General features: G+C 33.5%; 4 protein-coding genes across 5 annotated transcripts; 1 reads left to right on the top strand and 3 right to left on the bottom strand.

Moving 5' to 3' along the window:
* Positions 1–4: 4 nt before the first annotated feature.
* Positions 5–4988, bottom strand: LOC120270679 (probable V-type proton ATPase subunit H). 2 transcript variants are annotated; one of them, XM_039277748.1, is made up of 12 exons: positions 4895–4988; positions 4659–4721; positions 3859–3984; positions 3520–3622; positions 3379–3451; positions 2805–2870; positions 2606–2723; positions 2210–2371; positions 1798–1923; positions 1585–1710; positions 1206–1385; positions 5–482 (listed from the first exon to the last, which is right to left on the bottom strand). In XM_039277748.1, exons 2-12 carry the CDS (start codon positions 4686–4688, stop codon positions 234–236), a joined length of 1359 nt encoding a protein of 452 aa, XP_039133682.1. In that variant the 5' UTR covers positions 4689–4721; positions 4895–4988; the 3' UTR covers positions 5–233. The 2 variants fall into 2 exon arrangements, with proteins under 2 accessions (XP_039133682.1, XP_039133683.1); XM_039277749.1 differs by having other exon boundaries at positions 4659–4703; positions 4895–4964.
* Positions 4989–6268: 1280 nt separating this feature from the next.
* On the bottom strand, positions 6269–12501 carry LOC120270490 (mitochondrial proton/calcium exchanger protein-like). The gene is made up of 15 exons (XM_039277522.1): positions 12337–12501; positions 10937–11587; positions 10539–10851; positions 10111–10257; positions 9915–10003; positions 9727–9819; positions 9091–9217; positions 8627–8691; positions 8384–8555; positions 7741–7938; positions 7587–7634; positions 7276–7422; positions 6979–7061; positions 6777–6892; positions 6269–6672 (listed from the first exon to the last, which is right to left on the bottom strand). The coding sequence occupies exons 2-15, from the start codon at positions 11524–11526 to the stop codon at positions 6590–6592; spliced, it is 2271 nt and encodes a 756-aa protein (XP_039133456.1). The 5' UTR covers positions 11527–11587; positions 12337–12501; the 3' UTR covers positions 6269–6589.
* A 3540-nt stretch (positions 12502–16041) lies between these two features.
* LOC120270614 (2-alkenal reductase (NADP(+)-dependent)-like) lies at positions 16042–20131 on the top strand. The gene is made up of 5 exons (XM_039277665.1): positions 16042–16364; positions 18665–18842; positions 18970–19136; positions 19259–19341; positions 19654–20131. The coding sequence occupies exons 1-5, from the start codon at positions 16131–16133 to the stop codon at positions 20030–20032; spliced, it is 1041 nt and encodes a 346-aa protein (XP_039133599.1). The 5' UTR covers positions 16042–16130; the 3' UTR covers positions 20033–20131.
* LOC120270608 (2-alkenal reductase (NADP(+)-dependent)-like) lies at positions 20106–21485 on the bottom strand. The gene is made up of 3 exons (XM_039277660.1): positions 21201–21485; positions 20932–21109; positions 20106–20835 (listed from the first exon to the last, which is right to left on the bottom strand). The coding sequence occupies exons 1-3, from the start codon at positions 21453–21455 to the stop codon at positions 20207–20209; spliced, it is 1062 nt and encodes a 353-aa protein (XP_039133594.1). The 5' UTR covers positions 21456–21485; the 3' UTR covers positions 20106–20206.
* Between the last annotated feature and the right edge of the window lie 1989 nt (positions 21486–23474).

Here is a 23474-nt window from a genome sequence, read left to right as displayed (position 1 = left end):
GAAATAAGCAACAATAATAATTGAATCATATCAGCTTATTTCAGTGCGAAAGAAAGCATACTCTTATTCTGCACATATATAAATAGCTCAGATGGAAATAAAACTCTGATATTTTTGTTGTTTGGAGAATTACTCGCAAATAATGACACAACAGACAGCTTCAAGACTTTCAGACTACAATGTCTGAAACCACAACGGCAAAATGTTTGTGTATGGGCGGTGGCCGGCGAGCATTAAGTCTGAAGAAAGCTAGCATACTTGGTGCCGAGGAAAAGCCTCTGAACACAAAGAAGGGCATTCTTGGTCACCTCGGCATTCTCATGATTCATTAGTTTCATCACCCGTTCCTTTGTCTTCAGGTCAGATAGAATGATCCTCCCAGATGGGTGGTACTGAATGAACTGAGAAATATCATGACAAGCAACAGCAAGTGCGGTTGGATCATTTGATGTATCTAGGATTGTGATGAGCACACGCAGGATCTGTGAAACAAATGAAAAAAAAAATTCTGTGTTACACAATTTGCTTCTTTTGCTATTTCCCAAATGGATCAATGGGACACTCAGAATGAAATGAAGAGGATAGCAAAACAAACCTAAAATCAAATTTCAGCTTACAGTTCAACCACAATTGATACTCGCATGAAATCAAGAGAACAAATATCAGCTAAGTTGGTCAGCCCAAGCGTTTGAGTTTCTTTTGGTAAGGTCAGTTGGCCTAAAGACTTAGGCAGAGAACCTAAAGCTAAGCATTGTATTAGAGATGTTCTCGGCTAATAACATTGGTCACATGAGGATAGATGGTCCATAAATGTCAACCTAGTGAAAACCTAATATTCTCCTTCAATGCAGTCAGGTATGTCACACAGGCTTGGGTTTGGAAACTAATCATGATAGTCCCACAGCAATATACTACATCAGAAACTGAGTGGTTTGATTGAAGTTGACTTCCCTAAAACCCCAAAGTAACCCATCACAGGGATCATTATTCATGCTCATGTGGTGCATGGGTGCAGGTGTTTGTGTGGACATATTTACAAATTCTCTGGGAATATAACAGCTATCAGACTATTTATAAAGCAATATCCAAGCAAATTCTTATTTCAATTTTTCTAAACACATATAGGAGAGTGATTTGAATTAAGCATACTTATAATCTGACACATTTGACATGACTATAAATAAATGAAAATTGCCAAATTGTACCTGGAAATCATTTTCTTCAAAATGTGTGATGTTTTCACGCCAGAAATTTGGATCCTTGTGCATGGGGGACCAATCAAGATGGCCTAGAAGAACTTCCTGCTTATATTTATCAAATGAACTCAACCTTTTGATATTATCTTTAAGCCCTTCCTCTAGCTGATTCAGTGCATCCAACAAATCCTATAGACCATTCAAAGCCAATTAAGGATACTTTTGGACAAGTTTGCATGGCGCAGAATAGCATATATAAATATATGCATGACTTTCAATCTTCTAACCAAAAAAATAGCTCAACTTCTAAAGATGTCCATAAGGTTAACTTCATAAATGTTTGCTATGGTTTCCATTAGACATAAAACGGAAGAACATCAGAACCCACCTCATCACTCCAGGTCTGTGCCTTTAAACTCTGTACTAATTGGGGCAATCCAAGATCAACCATCTGAGCTCCGAAGGCCCCCTTTGAGAGCAAATTCCGAAAGGTCAATATGACAACTCTCACAACCTGCGATAATAAAACACATTCAGAATCTTCATATGGAGCAGTAAAGATTAAGTAGATGTGATGGATTAAATAATAAACAGTTCCCACCTTCTCTTTGGAAGATCCCTTTATAACATCCACAAGTCTTGGCAGGACCCTAGTAGTGGACAGGTAGTCCACTGCAGCATCATAATAGGACAGAAGCCAAACACAGAGGCATGTCTCATAAAGAAGCTGCATAGACATTGTCAATATTGGTCTCAAAAACTATCGTACAGGAACGATTAGTTTGGACACTATTGGAGCATACATAATCATGAAATATTTTTATTTAGTTGGACGTAACCAACAAAACATAAGAGGAATTTGAGCAAATTAGGTTTTAGGGCAGTATAATGTATACACAGATGCTGAGGCATGCTAACTTGATATTATCCTCCATTTATCAAAACCAGAAAGAAGGATATGTATCATGAGAATAAATTGATTGGCAACCATAAAGATAACAAAATTGCATTACCTGGATAGATTGCTGAGTGGATGCTGGAGAAATCAAAGGAATTAGTAATTTTACTCCATCTGCCTGCACAAATGAAGCTCTAACAGACGTTTCCCTCAACAAAGTGGCAAGGCAATTGATAGCAGTTGGGACAGCACAACTGGGATGAGACGGACTTTTAAGCTGCAAAACAACATATTTTCGTGATGTCTAAAATGGAAGCAAGAAGAAAAATATATTCTTAAATCAGTTGAGAATTAATAAAAATATAGCCTAGACATGATCTTCATTTAAACACAACTGTTACAAATAACAATTTCTACAATCAGTTTACACATAATGAAGAAACAAGAAACAGCTCATCTATATCGGTGAATATAACCAAATTGACATTTAATATGAAGTAAATATTCTAACCTGAGAACACAACCACTCGACTAAACCCTTTAGCACATCATCAATAGTTGTAAATGTGGACTTTGAGTGTGAGGTCTCTCCATTTGAAACTAAACCATTCTGAGATGTAGGGCGCACACTTTAAGAGAAATAATAGCATTTAGTCAATCAAGGGGCTCTTGGATATCTGCATCTATTTGACAAAAAAATTTCTTAGTACCTAACAATCAGTGACAATATTTTGCAGCTCTTTTCTTGTATGAACCAATTACTTTTCCAAAGCAACCTGAAAATAGATAAAAATGTGAACTGCTGTATATAAAAATCGCTTTCTAATTAGAGCATCTATAACCAAATGATATGATACACAGTATAATGTGAAAACTGTGTAATTTTTGGGCATCAGCATGAGTTTATATAAGGATCCTACCAACATTACATTTTCAACACAGAAATTTTGCGGGTAATACAACAGAAAAACTCTACTTGTATATATTCAAATTTAAATGTGTAAAAATATAGTGAAATAGATATTGCAGCCTAGTTAATAAGAAAATTAGATGGAAAATAACCTAATACGTATGCTGACAGTACTATTGAATCTGGTATGGTAATAGATAAGTGCTATAGCCTATGAATAATTAATAATAATTCCAGTAATAGACAAGTGCAGTTCCACAACCTCATCATTGTAAATGTCCATGTTCACCAGAGACAAAAGAAGTCCCAAATCTGAATATCAAGAAAAATAAATGACAACATACAATGATGAACTGTTCCAATGTAAAACTTAACTTAAGAAAGGTTCATAGTTATCTTCATTTGAAAGTGATTTGTCGTGAAATAGTCTAGCCCGCTTTGGATTTGCTGCCAAAACCAAGGTAATGTGTCAAAAGTTAGCTTAAGTCTAATCTGATTGCCAAAAGCTTTCCTACCAGTAAGCATCTCGTCAATAAGGCCAAGCACATATTCAATCGTCTCTTCCTTAGAAATATTACGTAATATGCTCACAAAAACACGAACATAAGCAGGTCCATCCTGCACAAATCATTAAAATGATGATCAATACACAAATAATATACTTGAGATAGATCTTCATATCCACTTAGAATTGGTAAAGTTTTGCGTTAGATCAGTGTAGTAATTGCAAAAACTGGACATAATATTAGCAAAAAGAACACATGAAGATTAAATTTAAACAATTCTTAGAAATGGCTAGTTATATGCATGTAAATAAGGAAGAAAGATGTGCATTGATAAATAGAGAGAGGCACCTCATCAAGCAAAGCAGCCCGTTGGCTTTCAGGTCTTTTGTCATAGCGTCTTAACAATTGCAGGCCTGTTCCTGTAATTAGCTTGGTTGACATGTAAGTCTCCCATGGTATGTCCCTCTTGAGAACCTATGTTAGAGAGGAAGAATTAGAAAAAGGGGGAAAAAATTCAAAGTTATAAAGTTTCCAGCTTATCTTTCAATGTTCTGAATTTCTAGATGTAGCTATAAATGCATAAGTTTGAGAGCTACAAAATATCAAATTCGTCTTCAATAAACAACAAACTCAACATAGATCTCATAATAAAAAATAATAAATCATGAACAAAAACATCAACATCAGCCAACTCTTTTGTTTGCTATCAATCGTGAACATTTATAAGGGGTTAGCCAAAAATAACTTCACCAAAAACTCTTAGCAACCAATTTGGATAAGAAATATGTCTGACAGAAACATTAAACTACGAGACAAAAGAAAAGATCAAACCACTCCAAGAATTAAAACTTCATGATAAAGTAAACAAGAACAGTAATAGCATCAAGTAGATAATCGAAATGACACAACAACAACATAGAGTCATAAACAAAGGATCAATCTTGCAAACAATCCATTATACACCAAACACTAAATTTTCATCCATAATAAAATTCCAAAAAAATTAAGAAAAGAATCATGCACAAACATCAAAACCTCAATCTCCAAACAACAAAAAAAAAATCCCAAATGAAAGATAAAACCCTAGTTCACAAAACCAAAACAAAAACACAAAGAATGAGGTGACGAACAGAGGATCGATCGCGCACCTGTTCAGTAGTAAGCTCAGCACGATCCATGGAGATCAGATTCTTCTACAAACCCACCAAAACCTAGTTAATTCCAGATTGAAAAAAACCGAGAAATCAGAGAATTCAATGTTGGTAAATGGAATTAAGGAGGCAAAAACCTCTAAATTCAAGAAAAATTCATGGAAAAACTATGGATTAACAAAAGTTCACAGATCTTTGAGGTAAATCATAGGTTGATTTGGATCTCTGCTTACCAGATAGAGAGTTTTTCCCCACTCGCTCTCGAATGCTGGAACTCGTGCGAGAGAGAGGAGATGATATTCAATGGCGTGGGGAAATCGGGTCGGGCCTCGTTGGATCCGGATCCGGATCCGGATCCGATAACTCTCTTACCCGGTAACCGTGATAGTAATTTCTGTTTTTCCGAAAAATGATTTTTACCATTACAGATTAAGGTGAATATATTTTTATGAAAAATATAAATTAAAAGTGGATGTTTGAATGTAGGAAAATAATTTGAATATAGGTTTTATTTGCCTACGTATCTTTATTTATTTGAATATAGATTTTATTTACATACGACCTCTTAGTCTATTGGCACTGATCCCTTTACGTATGAGTGAGATTATAAATTTATCTCCTTACTGTAGTAAGATGAGTGTTTTTGTAGTAATTAAAAAAAACTCACTCACCCATTTATTTTTAATTTTTTTTAAATAATCAGAACTTCATCTTTTACTGGAAAATATGAAAACTAATAGTGAAATTCACTTTTAATAAAAGTTTATGATAATTTTAAAAATATAATAAAGTTTAGGGGATGAAATTTTGAGAATAGAAATTAGAGATTTTATTTTAATTTAAGCCCATGAATAACTGAACGGGTATTTTGAAAAGCAAAAATCAATTCTTTCATTTTGTGTATATTTATATATTTTAGAGGGGTTAAAATTAAAAAAAAATTCTGTTTATAAGGGATGAAATGAATATATAATTGAAAATTTTAATAAATAAGATAAAAAAGTAAAATGAAAAAAAAAGTGTTACCAATAACCTCTTGGTTTATTAATATTATGCCTCCAACATAGGGCAAATTCAAAAAAGATGAGAGCATATATGTTAAAATATTAATTCTACATCTGTGCGCACGTTTTCGACATGTGATTTGCCCATATTATATTATATTATATTATATATATATATATATAGATGTCAACAAAGAAAATGACACATAAGCAAAAAAATTAATACAAATAATTATAAAAATATTAAAAAATATATTTACTTTTTTTTGCTTTTAATTGACGGCATATTATTTGCATGACACCATACAGTTGCAGTAATTTGATTGAGTCACATGGCTAGCTATTCATTCACCAAGTGCGCATTATTTGTTATCTTTATAGAAAGCTGTACATTAAAAAGGCAAATCTTCAAAGATGGGTGAAAAATGAAAATCAAGTAAGATTATTACTAAACAATACAAACCAATACAGGTTTTTCATCATAAAATTGTGCTCATTCAGTATTTTGTTGATGCCATTAACTGCACATAAACAAAGCTGCATTGGATCCTACCCATTAGGACATCAACTCCAGCATCACAATTCATATTAAAAGTTCCAAAATAACAGGACAAGTAAATTTCTTTTATTTTGAAAAGGCACTAGTAACAAAACACAGTCATAGGAACCATTGTGAGGAGCAGACTAACAAGAAGCACCAGTGAGTTTATAACATTCAGCAGCTGTACTGAATTTATACATGTATGAATTATCCTCAGAAAGTTGAAGGCAGGTACATGTGGCATTGTAACATTGCAAAAATGAAGAAAATATAAGCCTATAAAGTCACTGAAGCAAGGAGAAATGCATGTAAATTTAGTACGAAGTATCCTCGTAAAATAATGGGATAACTTCACTAAGAATGGAGAGACTTATATTTATCAATCATGTGCGCCCAGCTTCGGCGGTGTTGTTTTCTTCTGTTTCAGTTCCCAACTTGACGATGTCCTCGACAAGAATCTTCCCTTCTGCAGTACGACGGTCACCAAAAAATGCAAACAGTAAGCATGATGGGGCCATTTATAATTTCAGTGAAAGCAGCTTTGTTTTGTAACACAATCTTGATACTAACCTCGGTCCCTGGAGAGCTTGCTGATAAGTTCTTGGATCCCCTCTTTGCCGATGGTGTCTTTTAAATAATTGGCCGCTGCAGCTACCTCTTCAGGCGTCACTTTGCCGTCGTGATCCCTGTGACAGAACAGTGATGATGTCTGGGATAAGTCACTAGCAGACTTTGCTATTTAGTGAAGAACAGGAATTAAGAAAAGAAAGACCTGTCAAGTAGTTGCCAGCGATCCCCGATCTTGGCATCCACATCATCAATTTCTTTCTCAAGCTCTTGGAGCATAGCATCCACCTGAAATGCAGCAGCCAAAAAAATTGTTCTTCACTTAATTGAGTATGCAGGAGAAAATACTACAAATTCAGCAAAAAATTACAACTGCATATTTTCAACATAGTGATATTTAATTGAATTATGAAAATAAAAAAGGGCAATTTGATCCATCTATGAATCCAAATTTTAAGTTTTTCAACAATCCGAATTGAACAAAGAAAATAATGGTTCTCACCCGATCTACGAGAGCTGAAGAAACCTTGTCTCCTGCTGCCACCTCAGCAGCATGGTCACTCTCCTCCCTAGCTGCTCTATATGCCTTCTTAGCCTCTTCTTCACCATCAGTGCCTTCTTTCTCAAGCATGGTATTATAAAGTTCAATCTGTGGTCAACAACAATAGATACAAAATCAGTGTTTTTGCAAATGCTAAATTCAAAGCAACAATAAGTTCAAAATAGAATAGCCATTTAACTAAATGTATATATGAGTTTAAGAGCCAAATTTGGTAGTCAATTATATAGTTAATCAACAGGAAGAGAGTATACCTCTTTATTGACTAGTCTCAAGAATTCTTGGCGCTCACTGCTGACAGACTGTAGAAATTGAACAGCAAAAAATGAGTAACGGGAGGATGCAGGGAACATACTAAAGATATTGAAGATACAAAAATAAGTTCTCATGAGTGAATGAAGTCCATACTGAAGCTGAAGCCAGAACAGCCAGAGCGCGACTTAGTTTGCAGAGCTCTTCTTGTTTATCTAATGCCTTTGATTTTGAAAGTTCAGCAGCTTCCTTAGAGGTAGCCTCGGTCATCTCCTTTAGAGCCAGGTCTTCTTGACTGATCCCAGATTCTTTTGCCTTAGCTTTATCCTCTTTCTTCTGCTCTTTCTCTTCCTCCTACAAAATTTGATTCAGGTAAACACCAAATCATCAAGCTTTATGAGCATAAACAATTAGCAAAAAGTTGAGATGGTAGAAATCATTTAAAAATTAGCAAACTTCACTGTTTTTCTTTCACTATCATCTCAAGCTGGACCAAAATTAAGCTAAATAGTATCTAATCAAATACCAAATGAAAAACAAATAGTTATGTCATGACCACAAAGGATGTGACACATCTCTAAAATCACTAACTTCAACACAATTCTGCCACCAACAAAAAAAAATAAAAAAGGTTTAAAACATATTATATGTCATATATGCCATTATTGCAGTCTGCAAAGCACAGAGAAAATTATTTAGATAAATTACCTTTGACCTCCCTAAATCATGGTAAAGAATAAGTTACAGATATAGGACATATGTAAAAGAAAATAAAACTTGAAACAACAGTTGTGCAGACCTTGATAAGTTCTTCTTGCATCTCAAGGAATTCTAGTTTCCTCTTCCTTTCAGACACTGAATCTTCTGATGGCAAACCAGTACCAACAGTATCCACAACCTCATCTGGCAGTGATGATAAAGTAGCTACAACAACCTCTTCAGGCTTCAACTTTCCAGATACAGTGAAGGCTCTGAAAAAGGTATTGACATTAAGGAAGAAGAAACAGAAGAAATGAAGGTCATGTGAAGAAAATTCAATTACCTTGAGAGTATAAGAAGAGAAGATGGCACAGAATGGTTAAGTGACAAATCCAACCAATCTCGAAGCTGCAAGAACAGGAAAATGTCCCAGTTGATAATTTTCATCATTATTAACTCTAATACGGTTCAAAATACAGGAAAGGTTAGAAAGGCTACAAAAGATTAAATAGAGGGGAGAACTGGCTCAAATCTCTATGTAAGAAGAACTACTACTTGGGATTATTGTGCAGTTGAACCAATTAGTATTGTGAGCACCATCAAGGAATTGGAATAAATAACCAACAGTAACAGAATAATTATAGCGGTTGTCTAATTGCAGGTTTTAACATTTATACTTCTTTACAGTACCAAACCTTTTCCAGGCAAAGCATATTTCATAAAGATCTATTGCAACTGAGGTTCTTGACAGATGCTAAAAGCTACATGAAAGCCTCTTGTGGTCAAAGACAAAAATGTAAACAAGACCTGCTGGCGCATCTCTTCTGTTGAGAGCAACCCCAGGTGGCCTCGATCTCGACAAGCTTGGCGAAGCTCTTGTTCTGAAAGTGATTCTACACCCTCCACTCGGATCAATTTATCATCATTTTTAATCCTGGAAAGAAGTTAAGGTGAATTAAGTGAAATTCATAACTTCATCAACAACAGGTCCTCCAACGTAATTACCCACATCTACAACCAAAGTCAAACAAATATTTCTCTGTGTATATTCATTTCATATAAAGGGAAAACATAGAGGATAAACATGCTCCCCATATATATATTACCCTGCAAGATGAAAATCATGTATATCCTTTTTCTCTAAAAGCATGAGCAAAACCCGAATAAAATTATTTGTATTTCTCTTGTGCTGCCAAATGAGGTCTGGTATGTTGAATATTAACACCACATTACCATTCAAACCTATGAATCTAAAATGGAAAAGCAGATGATTGATAAAAAAACAATTTATGGAGAAGCTATGTATGACACAGGTAAAAAAGGATGCACAACCAATTAATATCATGCACAGAAGCACATTGGTAAAAATTATAAAGCCCTCTAGACCATATGAACATAGATTAAAATAGAAAATCACACTCCTAAAATATTCTAAAAGCTTACTGTTGGAGTTTTCTCCGAAGTAAATATCGCAAATAATTATCTGTTCCATATGGTGAAATTCCCATGTACTTGCACATGCTGATTAACCTTGGCCTGCAACACATTTATAAACACTCATTGAAATGATGCAATATAGGAAACATATAAAAAATAGAGACAGAAAACACACCAACTAGTATTTGGCTGACCTGCTCATGCTATCCAGAGTAAGCTCATCATTAAACAATTTTGCAAAGTTCAGAATTTCATCATTAGAAACACTAGCACCAGTTCTGACCTACTCACAAACCAATATATGTTATCAACTACCCAAAAAAAAGGTAAACATAAGCAACAAATATGTGTTTATTGATATTGATCAAATGGCAAATCCAAATACAATACCTTGTTAAGAAATTCATCTAGATCTTCTGCAGTCTGTTTATTCTCTCCATTATGTGAATTTTGAACTTCCTTAGCCATTTCTCTCGCAGTGTCCTGCAAGAACTTTGCATATTCTATTCTCGCATTGAGTTTCCGTTTAAGTGCTTCCTACAGGTTGAGTGTCAAAGGACAACGGAATGAAATAACCCATGAGATGAGGGAGCCACAACATTGTACAATAGTTACAACCATAAAAAATCATATACAAATGTAACAGAATATTGAGGAAAAAGTGTGAAGGACAACTGCTGGAAAAAAATTTAAAGAATAGAAGTTCACATTATTCTGATAAAAGTGCAGCTAATTCATAAACAACTTCCTGATTGTATTTAATGTCAGTATCCAGAAATGTCAAGATTATCCAAAAGCTATAGAATGTATATGAGCACCTGTTCTTTCATTTTGTCCTGAAAAGTGGATGGCAACATGTTTGGGAATAGCTTCAGGAACACTGGAAGTAAGAATTCCATGAATGGAACTATGATAAAAACTGCAAAAGGGACAAGCCTGAATATATCAGCTGTTGTGCGTGTCAACTGTTGTCGCTCTCTCCTTGAAAGTGTCTTTCCACCAGCTAGTTTCAACAACAATCTCGCAGAGATTCTCACATCCGCCCAAAGTAGTTTTGAACCCAGCCAATAATGCTGCAACGCTGATACGAACGTATCCTTCCAATGCCGAAGCTTTATAGCCCAATCAGCTCTTAAGATAAAAGCAAACAATAGCATATCAACATAAAACAAAATAGCCTGCTAATATATACTATGAAAACATCAATGAAAAGTACCTGCTCATGGATGCAACAGCCCTCAAAGCAGGGCCAATACCCAGAAGTTTAGCCCAAAACTTTTGCATGATTGACTTTGTATCCTTCTGACTTTCCAACGACAGTTTGGCTTTGGCTTTAGCCTTTGCTGTGCTCAGGCCTTCCACTGCCTGATCACACTCCTCAGGAGATGCCTCTTTCTTTACTTTCTGATCCTGATCTTCACTCTGGTCATCTTTTCCCAGATCACGCTGACCGGCTGTTGCAGTTGACACCATACGAATGGACTGTGGCAAGAATCTGACGCCCAGAGGAAGTAGAAGTTCCCTTCTCCCATACTCAAGACCAGAAATGGAGATTCCACAATGGGCATGATTAGAAAACTTTGTCGGCAAGTACCCCAAGTCCCTTTTAGTTATCAAAATTGCCTGTGACCCACTATCCTGATTAGCATGTAAGGATCTTGGTTTAGAAAGCTGGTAGACTCGTGGGTCCTCACTTTGACCCAACCTCCCATGCCAAAAGTTTGAAAAACTAGAGCAACAGCGGGCAGGGATGTTCAGATGGTTGAGAAGGTCCCGTCTTCGATTTGCAAGAGCTCTTGAAGCCATTATCAATATCTTTTCTCTTCCCCCGTGGGAATACTAATATCATACCTTTTAGGACAGTTCCCTGGACAGAATTCACTCCTCAATATCAATTTAGAAAAGCACATACTAGAAATATCCTGAATAAACATCATTTCTCTCATATCTCTACTCAACTAAACATACCAACAAGAAACTGGAGAATTTCTCATGCACCTATACTTTTTTATTACTAACAAAGAAAACATTATATCAAACAAGGAGTGAAAAATTGGCACCATTTCCAAGTATAATATTTTCCCAAATGACCAATTCTTGAGGAAGTTCTGATATGAATTATACAACAAAATATCAAACCCAAACCTAACAATTAGCTAACCAATCAAGAACTGTAGGATTCTTACACAGAAAAGATAGACAACAATAAGCAAAATGTAAACAAAATCCATAAATTTCCATAACAAATTGATACCAATTTCAATCAAACTCCATAGCCAAAAACTAAAGATTCGATTATATCCATTGTAGAATCCATTAAAAACAAAAAGCAAAAGGTTATGCATTAACATACGCAATCAAAAAAGAACAAATCATTCACGCTCCACCATAGCTGAAAGTTCACAAAATAAATAAAAAAAAAATCTCAAAAATCCTCAGAAATACAACAAAACAATTCAAAAACACGTTCAAAACAACCACCACTTCATTCCATCCAATTCTCGACAAGAAATCAAGCAAATCAATTTAAAAAAAAAAAAACAATAATAATAAATAACGCCCAATATCTCTCTAAATCCAAAGAATCAGCATAAAAATTACAGAGAAAAGTCTTACATAGAAGAGCTCCGATGCCCCTCGCTGCGATTCGAGGCCCGATCGAGCTTCCGTTGTTGAAGATCCGGGGAAATCGAAATAGAGGGATTCCAAAACACTCGGTCAAAAATGGAGGTTTTAGGGTTTTAGACCAACAGAACGAAACCAGCGAGAGAAAGGCTTAGAATGGAATTATATATAGAGAGAGAGAGAGAGAGAAACTTGGAGAATATATTTATAATAATATTACTAATTTCACTCCTGATTTTACAAAAATGCTACTTTTATTTGAGAATTTTAAAACGAGGGTAAGAGAAAACTTGGGTGTAGACATTAAAAAATGGGAGTGCTATAATTTGTATATGTTCAGTTTAGTACATGTGGTTATTGATATTAAATTTGTATCATATATATAAATAAATTAAAATTTAAAAATACATTTTCCATACAATTACTTAGACAATAATTTTGAGAGGAGAAACAGCTTTTGCTTTCATAATTTAAATTAATAAAGTATAACATAAGTTCAGCCTAATTTAAAATTCAAAAATATCAACTACTGAAAATAACACCCCTAATCATGCAATCTCATACGGATATCAAGAAATTTTTTTTTTTTAATTACAAATGTAGGCAAACTAGCAGTGCGCCCTCACTCAAGGATGCATAGTTCGGGTGACATGCTCACGTCCCACACCGATATCTATTATAACCACATTGCAATCGGGAGGATTTAAATTCAAGACAATAAAAATTCTCTATCATCACCTTTATGCAAATGGGGACATATCGCTGAGCTATAAACTTATTGGCTAAAAAAATCACTCTTTTTGTATCTTCATTCACCATCATTTTTATGTTATTTTAAGTTTTTAATAAATATTTGTAGCAAAAATATTATTTTTAAATAATAATTTGTTAATAAAATTATTATAAAAAATATCTATATTCTATCTAATTTAAATTATCCGCCACTTTTAAGCTTTGTACAAAAAGTAAAGATGCTATTACACCTAAAAATGTAAAAAAGAAGTTATATAATGGGACAATTTTACCATTGTATTTGGGATTATTTAATCTACTCGTACACACATTATTTGGAATATATTTCACTAAATGAGATGTGTAAAATTAGAAAAATCATGATAAATGCTTATGAAATTCTTAAAAGTAATGACTAATTAAAAAAAAGAAATTCCTAAAATGATAAATTAATTGGATCGATGAAATATACCATATAGTTGTTAGTTTGATTTTGTTAATCAAAATTACCGCTTTAATAACCAGGACACTTGATTCTTGAAAAAATTGATGGTTAAACTCCATTTAAATACATGTTTTGAGGATGTGTGTGGTGTCTTTTATATTGTAAAAAATAAAAAAATAATAGTAATAATAATAAATTTAATTTTCTTTTAGTAACTCGAACCCCATCCAGAAAGAGAATTTTTGAAAAACTTGATGGGAACCTTAATCATTTGATTAAATAAATCAAATTTTGATTTTGATTTTGACTTGGTATTTCTATTTTTCAGTTTAATTTTTGAAAAAACCTCATCATAGAAAAATTGATTTAAAATTGGATTAAGCTGTCATTAACTCAAGAGAGCGTCAATATTCAATTCCTCATACAGCCTTGGTGTTATAATTAATTAATTTTATTCAAAGGTCATGTTATGGTCCTTTCAATACTAAGGTTGGTTGATGGTTACTAATATCTTGCACATAGTGACAGTTTCCAGTGTTATTTATTCAATTTTTTTTTTTCTCCGTGCAATAAAAACTTTAGATTTTAAAAAAGAAACATAGTTTAAGAATAGGCAAAAATTAGAGAATGATTAGTAGACTTAACAAAAACAAAAGGACGTGTAACTACTGTTTTCATTTTTATTTCATGTGCTAATTTTATAAAATATTTAGCCACTCATAATGTATATTTTTATTCTATTAAAATATTTTTAGATCATATAAAATAATGGATATATTAATAGATATTTAAACAACAAAACCATGCAAAAAGAGAGAGAAAAATATATATTTCATTGCCAAAAAAATATAAAAATTTATTAAAGTAATATTTGTTTAGGTGTATTTGGGTTTATTGGTAGATTGAAGTTATTTTAATTGAGAGATGATCCCACGGATTCTGTTTCGTAGTAGTCACGATGAAATCAAGTTATGCTTATTTTTATCCGTTGAATTATATCAATTTAATAACTTTTAAAATAAATAGCAATAATTTTTTAAGATAATTACCAATTTATCTTTATATTATATAATAAATAAATAATTAAATGTATAAATTTATTACTAATAATGAGTCACGATTTGGTTTTATAATAGTTACTATATAACTGAATCTACTGGATTATATTTCTAAAAAAAAAAATGGATGGAAACTATGCACTTATGAACCAAGACCACTGTGTTATTACTTATCCGGATACTATTTTATTCAAATATCTTTTTGATCCTTTTCAATATAACCTAGAGGTGGGCACGGGACGTCGAGCAACCCCCGCCGGGCCCGAACTCGGGCTCGCGGTCGTGGGCACGGGACGTCAGCAACCCCCGCCTGCCCGGAGCCCGGCCTGGGTCATCGACCCCGGGAGGGTCGGGTTAACAACTCCAGAACCGACCAGTCATAGAGACGGGCCGGTTACGAGTTGGGCTTGGCCCAACCCGTGACCCGACGGGTTGGCCCACCGGGCCCAAACCTTTTTTGAATTTTTTTTATTTTTTTTTTAAAATTTCTGAATTTTTTAATTTTTTTTTTATTGAGTGGGCCGGTCCGTCGGGCCCAACCCGCCGGGCCAACCCGGCCCGTCGGGTCAACATGGAAGCCGGGCGGTTCCCAAGTCCCGGCTTCACGTGACCCGGACCCTGCGGGTCCGACAGGGCCAACCCTGCCCGGCTGGATTCTATACCCGATCGGACCGGGTCCCGTGGTGGGCTGATCAATCCTGGTCGTGCCCATCTCTAATACAACCTCATGCCTCCCGCGACTTTATGACATTTTCTCAACTATTTATTCACTATTTTATTTTCCCACGTACTAATTTTGTGGAGTGGAATTCCATGGTTTTTGCTACTGGCGGATTTAGTGAGCCTGTGATTCGGTTATATATCCGGCGGTTTTCACCATTATATTTTATTTTTTATTTTACATATACAGCTGCTTTTTATTTATTATTAATAAATATTTTAGTTTTTTTCTCTGTAGTCACATGTGTACTTTAGTTCTTTTCTATCAGCTTTTATTTTAGTTTTGTTCTAGTTTTATACTGTTGTTTATGGTCATTTTTTTCAATAAAAAATATATATAAATATATTTTGGGATTTTGCTTGAGTTTGTTATTTGAGTTCTGTTCAGCCTCCTCTGTAGACTATGTTGTTGTTTGTTTGTAGACTTTTTTCATTCCGTAAATTATTTATGTTCTGCTCTTTAATTAATTATGATTTATCTATTTTATAAAAATATATAGAATCGAACAACCAATGAAAATTTACATAAATATTATACATATTAATAGAAATTTTACCAACAAAACCATCCACGTATTGAGACAGAATATATATAGATATATACACGTACTTTTTTTAAAAAAATATATATTCAAATATTTCCAAAAAAAAGGAAAACCAAAAATGTAATATTCTATTAAAAGAAAACTTTTCAATAAAAAAAAAAATCCACACAAAACCAGAACCATATTATCTCTTCACTCTGACATTATAAACCAGTCTCTCAAATTCCACCAAAAAAATCCAGAAGCCATTTCTCCATCGTGAGCTCCAAAATCTCATAGCAATTAATGGCGGCGGAGCTGGTGCCAAACAAGAAGGTTATCTTCAAGAACTACATCACCGGGTTCGTCAAAGAGACGGACATGGAGCTCATCACCTCCGACACCATCCAATTGAAGCTTCCCGAAGAATCGCCGGGGATGATCGTCAAGAATCTTTACCTCTCCTGCGATCCTTACATGCGGAGCCGCATGTCCAAGCATGATGAACCCAGCTACGTTCCCGATTTCGTCGCCGGCTCGGTATTCATTCTTATCAATTAAACAATTACAATCCCATTTTATATGTTTTGTTTATTTTTTAAAAATTAAAAATTCATTCTTTTTTTTTTATTTTTGAGAAAGTTATTTTTCATTTGTTAGTCACTAGTTTATGAGTGATAATTATGCTAACCACCTTCGGGTCGTAGTCACGAGTGGTGGGAATTTGATTTTTGGCTGAAGGTACATTTCTGTAGGTTCAGTGCCCACATGAGCGTGGCCCGTCCTCATTTGTTTCACCGAGGTTTGTGCACGTCCCTGAGTTTCTAGTAGTTCGCCCCGCTTCTCTTCCCAAAAACAAAAAGAAAATAGTTTGATTATTTTATTATTATTTTTTTAATATATGACAATAGTGGTTAAAGTGATAATTTTAAATTTTGTTGAATAAAGTGGGAATAATCATAGAGACCAAAAAAAAACCCTTTGCATAACTCACTGGTTCTCACATGTTTTGTCTTTGGAGAATACAAATTTTTAGATCCATTTCAGAATTGGTTGTTTTATCACAATTACATAGTTGTGCTGGTTAACATTTATTGAGTCAAGAAAATTAAGTTAAGAGTTTGAGTGATTATGGGAATAGAGTCTTCTAGCTTGATAGTCTAATTTCGCTTATTTAAATAAATATTGGCTTGAATACATATATTTTGTTTTTTTTTCTATTTTGTTCTACTGATTTCAATATATATATAATTAGGTTTATATTAGATCTCTATTGAAACTCATAAATACTTAAATTTGTAAAATAATTCCTTCAATGGTAGATTGGGATGTTCCTCTTGACAAAACATGCATGTTGTTCTTCAAAAACTTCAGCCAAAAGGTTGTAGGAGTGTTTATGGGATATTAAATAAACATTTGAACCGAATTGTCCAGTAGAAGTGCTATTATATTTAAGCTTTCATACACTTTATAATTTTTTTATCTTTTATTGGGGTTTTATTATATATATATATTACTTTAATTGTTTTTTTCTTTTTTTTATTAATTTTTCTTTTTCCTCTTTTATTGTTTATAACAAAATTAAGATTCAAAATTTACAAAATGTACATTACATCAAATATAATAAATTTTAAAACAAATACTTATTTTGGATAACAAAATTATTTGAAAAACTTAACCTATAAAATCACAAATAGTTTTTTAAGACTAATAACATAAAAATTTGATGAACATGACGCATAATTTTAACTTTGAATATATTTTAAAAAAATAAGTAAATATATATTTAAAATATTTGGAAAATTTTGTAAAAAAATATTTGGGGAAAAATATAATTTCACACGAACTAAAGTTTATAAATTAGTAGATGAATTTAAAAAATTAATATGTTAATAAATATAAACTCAACCCGAACAAATGTAGGAAGGTAACTTCCTTACCTTATCATAAAGTGGTGATGAGTGGAACCTCACTTCTATCTTTTTAAAATTTATACTTCCACCAACCAAACAAGAGAAGTGATTGATATTGTGACACTTCCCTCCTCAACCAAAATACTGAAATTAAAGACAACTGAAAATTTCATTTTAATTGAAGTAGCACTTTAATACTTCCATTATTTCGGTGAATTACTTCTCAACCGAACATATTCTGAGCCAAGTGCTTTACTCTAAAAGTCAAAAGAACACTAATAAATGATTTCTTCACGTTTTTTTCAAAATGACATATTTTTTTAAACCAATGGTGGCCCATGTTCTTATTAATCTGGGTTCCCTGTGGACTTATTATTTTATTTATGTATTTATTTTAAAAGGTGGGTAGACACTTTCGTGTAATGAAATGTTATGATACTGGTGAATGGGCATACCTAGGATTAAATCCCTGAGTTGATAGTACTATTGTAGTACTCTATATATAATATAGAATGCTATATAAATATAGTAACTATACTGTTCTTTCACTACTTCATGGGTCCCATTTGGAAGGATATTGTTTCTCTCTCCTCCAAATTACATGGTAAGAGAAATTTAATAACTCAGTTTGGTTTTTGATAAAAATTTATGGCCGTCCACAGGTAAGACTCTAATCATTTAAGTGATATCTGATCACGTTAATAAATCGTTATGGGTCATTAAGCCATTATAACTGGTGCACCACCGTACCTTTTTGTCCTTGATATCCTTTGTGAGATGTGTTTATCGTTTTTGTAAAAAAATAAAAAAAATAAACCACACTCATTAACTATGTTATTTTTATTCACCTACTTCCCCACTTTAATTGAAAAAAAAGGTTTATTTCAGAGATTCAAATTATATTTGTGCCTATGTTTTGTTTTACAGGTAATCTCTGGTTTAGGTGTGAGCAAAGTAGTGTATTCTGGGCATCCAGATTTCAGTGCGGGGGACTTGGTTTGGGGAATGATAGGATGGGAAGAATACAGTGTCATCACAAATCCTGAGAGCTTTTTTAAGATCAAAGACACTGATTTTCCCCTTTCTTATTACACTGGTATTCTAGGTGAGTAGTTTGATTAATTTTTGTAGATTGCACAAACCAAGTTTTAGTACAATCATTCAAACTCCAAAGAAACATAATCACAAAGTTTTGGTTAATTTGTAGCATCACTTCTATGTTATTTCTGCAGGCATGCCAGGATTAACAGCATATATTGGATTTTATGAGATTTGTGCTCCAAAAAAAGGGGAATATGTTTTTGTATCAGCAGCATCAGGTGCTGTTGGTCAGCTTGTTGGTCAATTTGCCAAATTAATGGGTTGTTATGTGGTTGGTAGTGCTGGCTCTGACGAAAAGGTCTTCATGGTCAAAAGTTTTTTTTTTAAAGTTGATTTACTGTTTCATTCTTGCCAACTTAAGATGTCCACAATTCAAACAAGGCGGGTAGTCTTGATGAGGTGTTGATTTTTGTTTTCCAGGTTAACTTACTCAAGAGCAAGTTTGATTTTGATGAGGCTTTTAATTATAAAAAGGAACCTGATTTGAATGCAACTCTAAAGAGGTGATGATGATTTTGAACCATGTAGTTTGTTAAACTTATTGTAAACTTCCTCTCTGTTTTACTGTTTATAATTGGTAGATGTTCAGCATAATGGGCATGTTTAGCATTGCATTTGGAGAAGTTCTTTTGAAAACAAGCACTCTGTTCTGATTCATTTTTTCATTACACTGAATGCTCAATAACTAATGATCAGTTTGGAAATGTTCAAAACATTCTGCATATCTGCTCCCCTAGTCCTACATGTTTCAATTACTTGATAGCCCTGCTTTTGGAATATCTTACTAACATACTCAAGAATCATTTGATGTTCAGGCACTTCCCAGAAGGCATTGACATCTATTTCGATAACGTTGGCGGTGCAATGCTCAATGCCGTGCTGCTTAACATGAGATCCCATGGCAGGATTTCAGCCTGCGGGATGATTTCTCAGTACAATCTTGAGAAACCTGAGGGTGTCTACAACTTAGTGTTCATTATCATGAAGCGAATCCGATTTGAGGGATTTGTGATTCTCGACTACTTCCCTCGGTACTACGAATTTGTTGAAAAAATCATATCAGATATCAGACAAGGCAAGATCAAATACGTCGAAGATCAAGTAGAAGGACTAGAGAATGCTCCCGCCGCGCTTGTTGGTTTGTATAAAGGTCTCAATGTTGGCAAACAGTTGGTTGTAATTGCTCATGAGTAGCTGACTCTAGTATTGTTGTTTGAGCCTTTCTATTTATGAATGCAGTTATGAAGATTGGTATTGTCACTTATCATAATCAGAAACAGAGTGAGTTTGATTATTGTGAATTTGAAACAAATTACATTCTCAGCAGAGGAAATGAAACAATATAAAACAAGAAATTCAGATTCATGTTCACTCTTCAGCAAGAACGACCAATTGTTTGCCGACATTTTTGCCTGTAAAGAGTCCAACAAGAGCAGCAGGTGCATTCTCAATTCCTTCGGCCTTGTCTTCCAAATATGTGATTTCTCCATTCTTAATGTATGGCATGATCAGCTCCAGAAACTTCGGATAAAGATCGAAATAGTCAGCAACATTGAATCCTTTCATTGTTAGTTGTTTGGTGATTACTTTCACCAAGAAATGCACTCCTTCCAGCTTCTCCAAATTATACTGTGAAATCATTCCACATGCTGATATCCTGCCTTTGTTCCTCATGTTCAAAAGAACAGCATCAAGCATTGCACCACCGACGTTCTCGAAATATATATCTATACCTTTAGGAAAGCATCTCCTTAATGCGGCTCTCAAGCTCTTCTCCTTCTTGTAGTTAAAAGCATCATCAAATCCAAACTTGGTTTTCAAAAGCTCAACCTTCTCATCAGAACCAGCAGTACCAACAACATAGCATCCCATGAGTTTGGCCAATTGTCCCACAAGCTGCCCAACAGCTCCTGATGCTGCTGATATGAATACATACTCTCCTTTCTTTGGAGAACATATCTCATTGAATCCTACATATGCTGTGAATCCTGTCAAACCTGCACATATAACATGTTATTATATAAATGGACTGACTGAACTTATATAAATCATCTTCAAAAAAGCTATTTTTATGACCAACATATATATCTTACCAAGGAGGCCAGTGTAATAAGAAAGAGGAACATCAGTGAATGGGATCTTGAAAATTTTCTCAGTGTCAGTGATGAGACTATACTCTTCCCATCCAGTTATCCCCCATACATACTCCCCTTCTTTGAAATCAGGATGACCAGATTCCAATACTCTACTCACTCCAAAACCTTTGATAACCTACATACATATATGTGTACATATCAGACGTTAAATAATTAAATAAAATAATGAGGACAAAAACAAACAGAGATTAAATCAAGAAACATACATTGCCAGGCACAAAAGCTTCAATGTAGTGAGACTCGCTCATCTTGGACATTAGAGCTCTCATGAAAGGATCACAAGAAAGATAGAGGTTCTTAACTAGAACAGTATCCTTAGATCCTTCATGAGGAAGTTCAAGAAGGATAGTTTCATCAGTGACAACCTCCATATCACTCTCTTGCACAAACCCATTCACATACTTCTTCAACAGCACCTTCTTGTTCCCCTCAACCACTCCTTTTTCATCTCCAAAAGCCATAACTCAAAAGAGATGTAGTTTAGCTTAGAATATTATTACTACTACTTCTAACTTGTAAGCTCTTGCATACATGTGTTCACAGTTTGCCTTCTTATATATTTATAGTAAATGATGAATGATTATGAAGGTGTTCAGGTATGATTTTTATCAAGATGGTCTTGGTCTTGGTCTCTGGCAGCCTAAATAGAAAGCTAAAGCCACATTTTTCAACTTGAAGATCTTTTCTTTTTTGCTCACCAACTCTTGGATTTGTTTACTATTATTTTTAAAAGATAAAGATATCAAGGAAATTGTTCCAATTCTAAATTATGGAGCCGCATAATGATAGCAGCCCTTGCATGAGAGTTTTGACCAAGATATCAAGGATTGGTATGAGCTTTTGTCTTTAACTATTTTATACACATACTTGTGATATTGAGTTTGTATATATCTAACCTAGTCTTTAACAATTAATTTATAGACATAATTATGACATCGAGTTTTGTTAATATGTGATGGTAGTAACAAACATTCCCCAGAATATTTTGGCAGAAGCAAGGATATATATATTAAAAAAAAAGCTAAATCTCAAATTTATTAAAACATAACAAAAGTAAAGAGAGAAAAACACATGCCCACTTGGGGTGAAAATATTAACCAACAAACAGGAAAGTACAGGGCCTGAAATATGCCAATACAAATAAAGAAAAAATAACAAAAAAAAAAAGCTGAGCTTAGGCCCGAGACACAAAAATGCTCTTCTATCCAAGTGAGACAAATATCATGAAGTCACAATGCTTATAGTTGAGCCTAAAACTTGTGTGTCATGGTTGTTTGTCATGCAGAAAAGGCCGGAGATCATAAATTAAATATGAAATATTTTAAAATAAACTAAAATATAAATTAAAAAAAAAAAAATCAAAATGGTGATTTCTTCTATAACATTAACAAACCATTTAATCATTTATCTCAATTAATATCATGTGAAAGATAATCAAAACGAAGAGTAACTATCTTTCTAATGTAAAGTGAAATAAAAGAAAGATAACTTGTTCAATTATTAAAAATAATTAATATTATTAAAAATAAATAGACAAAAAAATTTAATTCCTGTATATATATCAATTCCAATTGCATTTTTTTTGGTTAAAAAAATACCTTACACGTATTATCTTCAAGTTTACTTGCGAAAATAAAATAATTTTTATTTATTTATTATATAAAACAACCCTGACCCAGATTGTACTGCAAAGAATGGTTGAGGGGCAAAATGAAATGTGTTGAGATTCTATGTCATGTTTATTTTCAATTGTTTTTGAAAAGAAAACTAGTTGGGTTGTTTTTTTACTTTTTTTTTTAATTTGAAAAATGAGGAAAGCTGTATCTTTATTGCTTTACTAAACAACGATTGAAATAAAAGTAAAAAAAAGTCCACAACTTTACTATAAACCAAGATTCTCAGATCCAGACCGGGTATCGACTTGAAGAAAAGTAGGGGTCAGTAGTTGAGGGGTTAAACTAGATTGAATCGGGGTTAAACCGGGGTCAATAATTCTTATTAAAAATAATCTAATTTTTAGTTATATATAATTAAAAAATCAAATATTGAAGAATAAAAATTAAAAAAATTAAAAACATAACTTCTAAAAATGAACAAGTATTTTTCATAAATAAATATTGAAGTATACCGCATTAAAAATGTGCAATACACCAAATAACATAAAAATAAATTAGTACAAAATTAATTGAAAAACATAAAACTATTTACTTAGGAAATAAACAACTAAGAAATCTATAAAAAAGAAATATAAAAATATTCCCTTGGTCTCTCCTTTAGTTTTATAATTTTACATTATAACACCTAAACATTAGTATATTACAAAATAAAAAAAGAATTAAAAAAAAAAATTTGTGCAGACTCGGGCTGATGACCCCGCTGGGTCATCGGGTCACCGGTTCGATGAGCCGAGTTGACGGTTCAATCTAGATTTTATTAAAATCCGGTTTTATATATTGAACCGAACCAATTTTAAGGTCGAG

Source organism: Dioscorea cayenensis, chromosome 10 (assembly GCF_009730915.1).
Source record: "Dioscorea cayenensis subsp. rotundata cultivar TDr96_F1 chromosome 10, TDr96_F1_v2_PseudoChromosome.rev07_lg8_w22 25.fasta, whole genome shotgun sequence".
In the NCBI taxonomy this organism is placed as follows: domain Eukaryota; kingdom Viridiplantae; phylum Streptophyta; class Magnoliopsida; order Dioscoreales; family Dioscoreaceae; genus Dioscorea; species Dioscorea cayenensis.
Note: the sequence above shows the minus strand (reverse complement) of the source record. Positions and strands in the feature narration are given on the sequence as shown.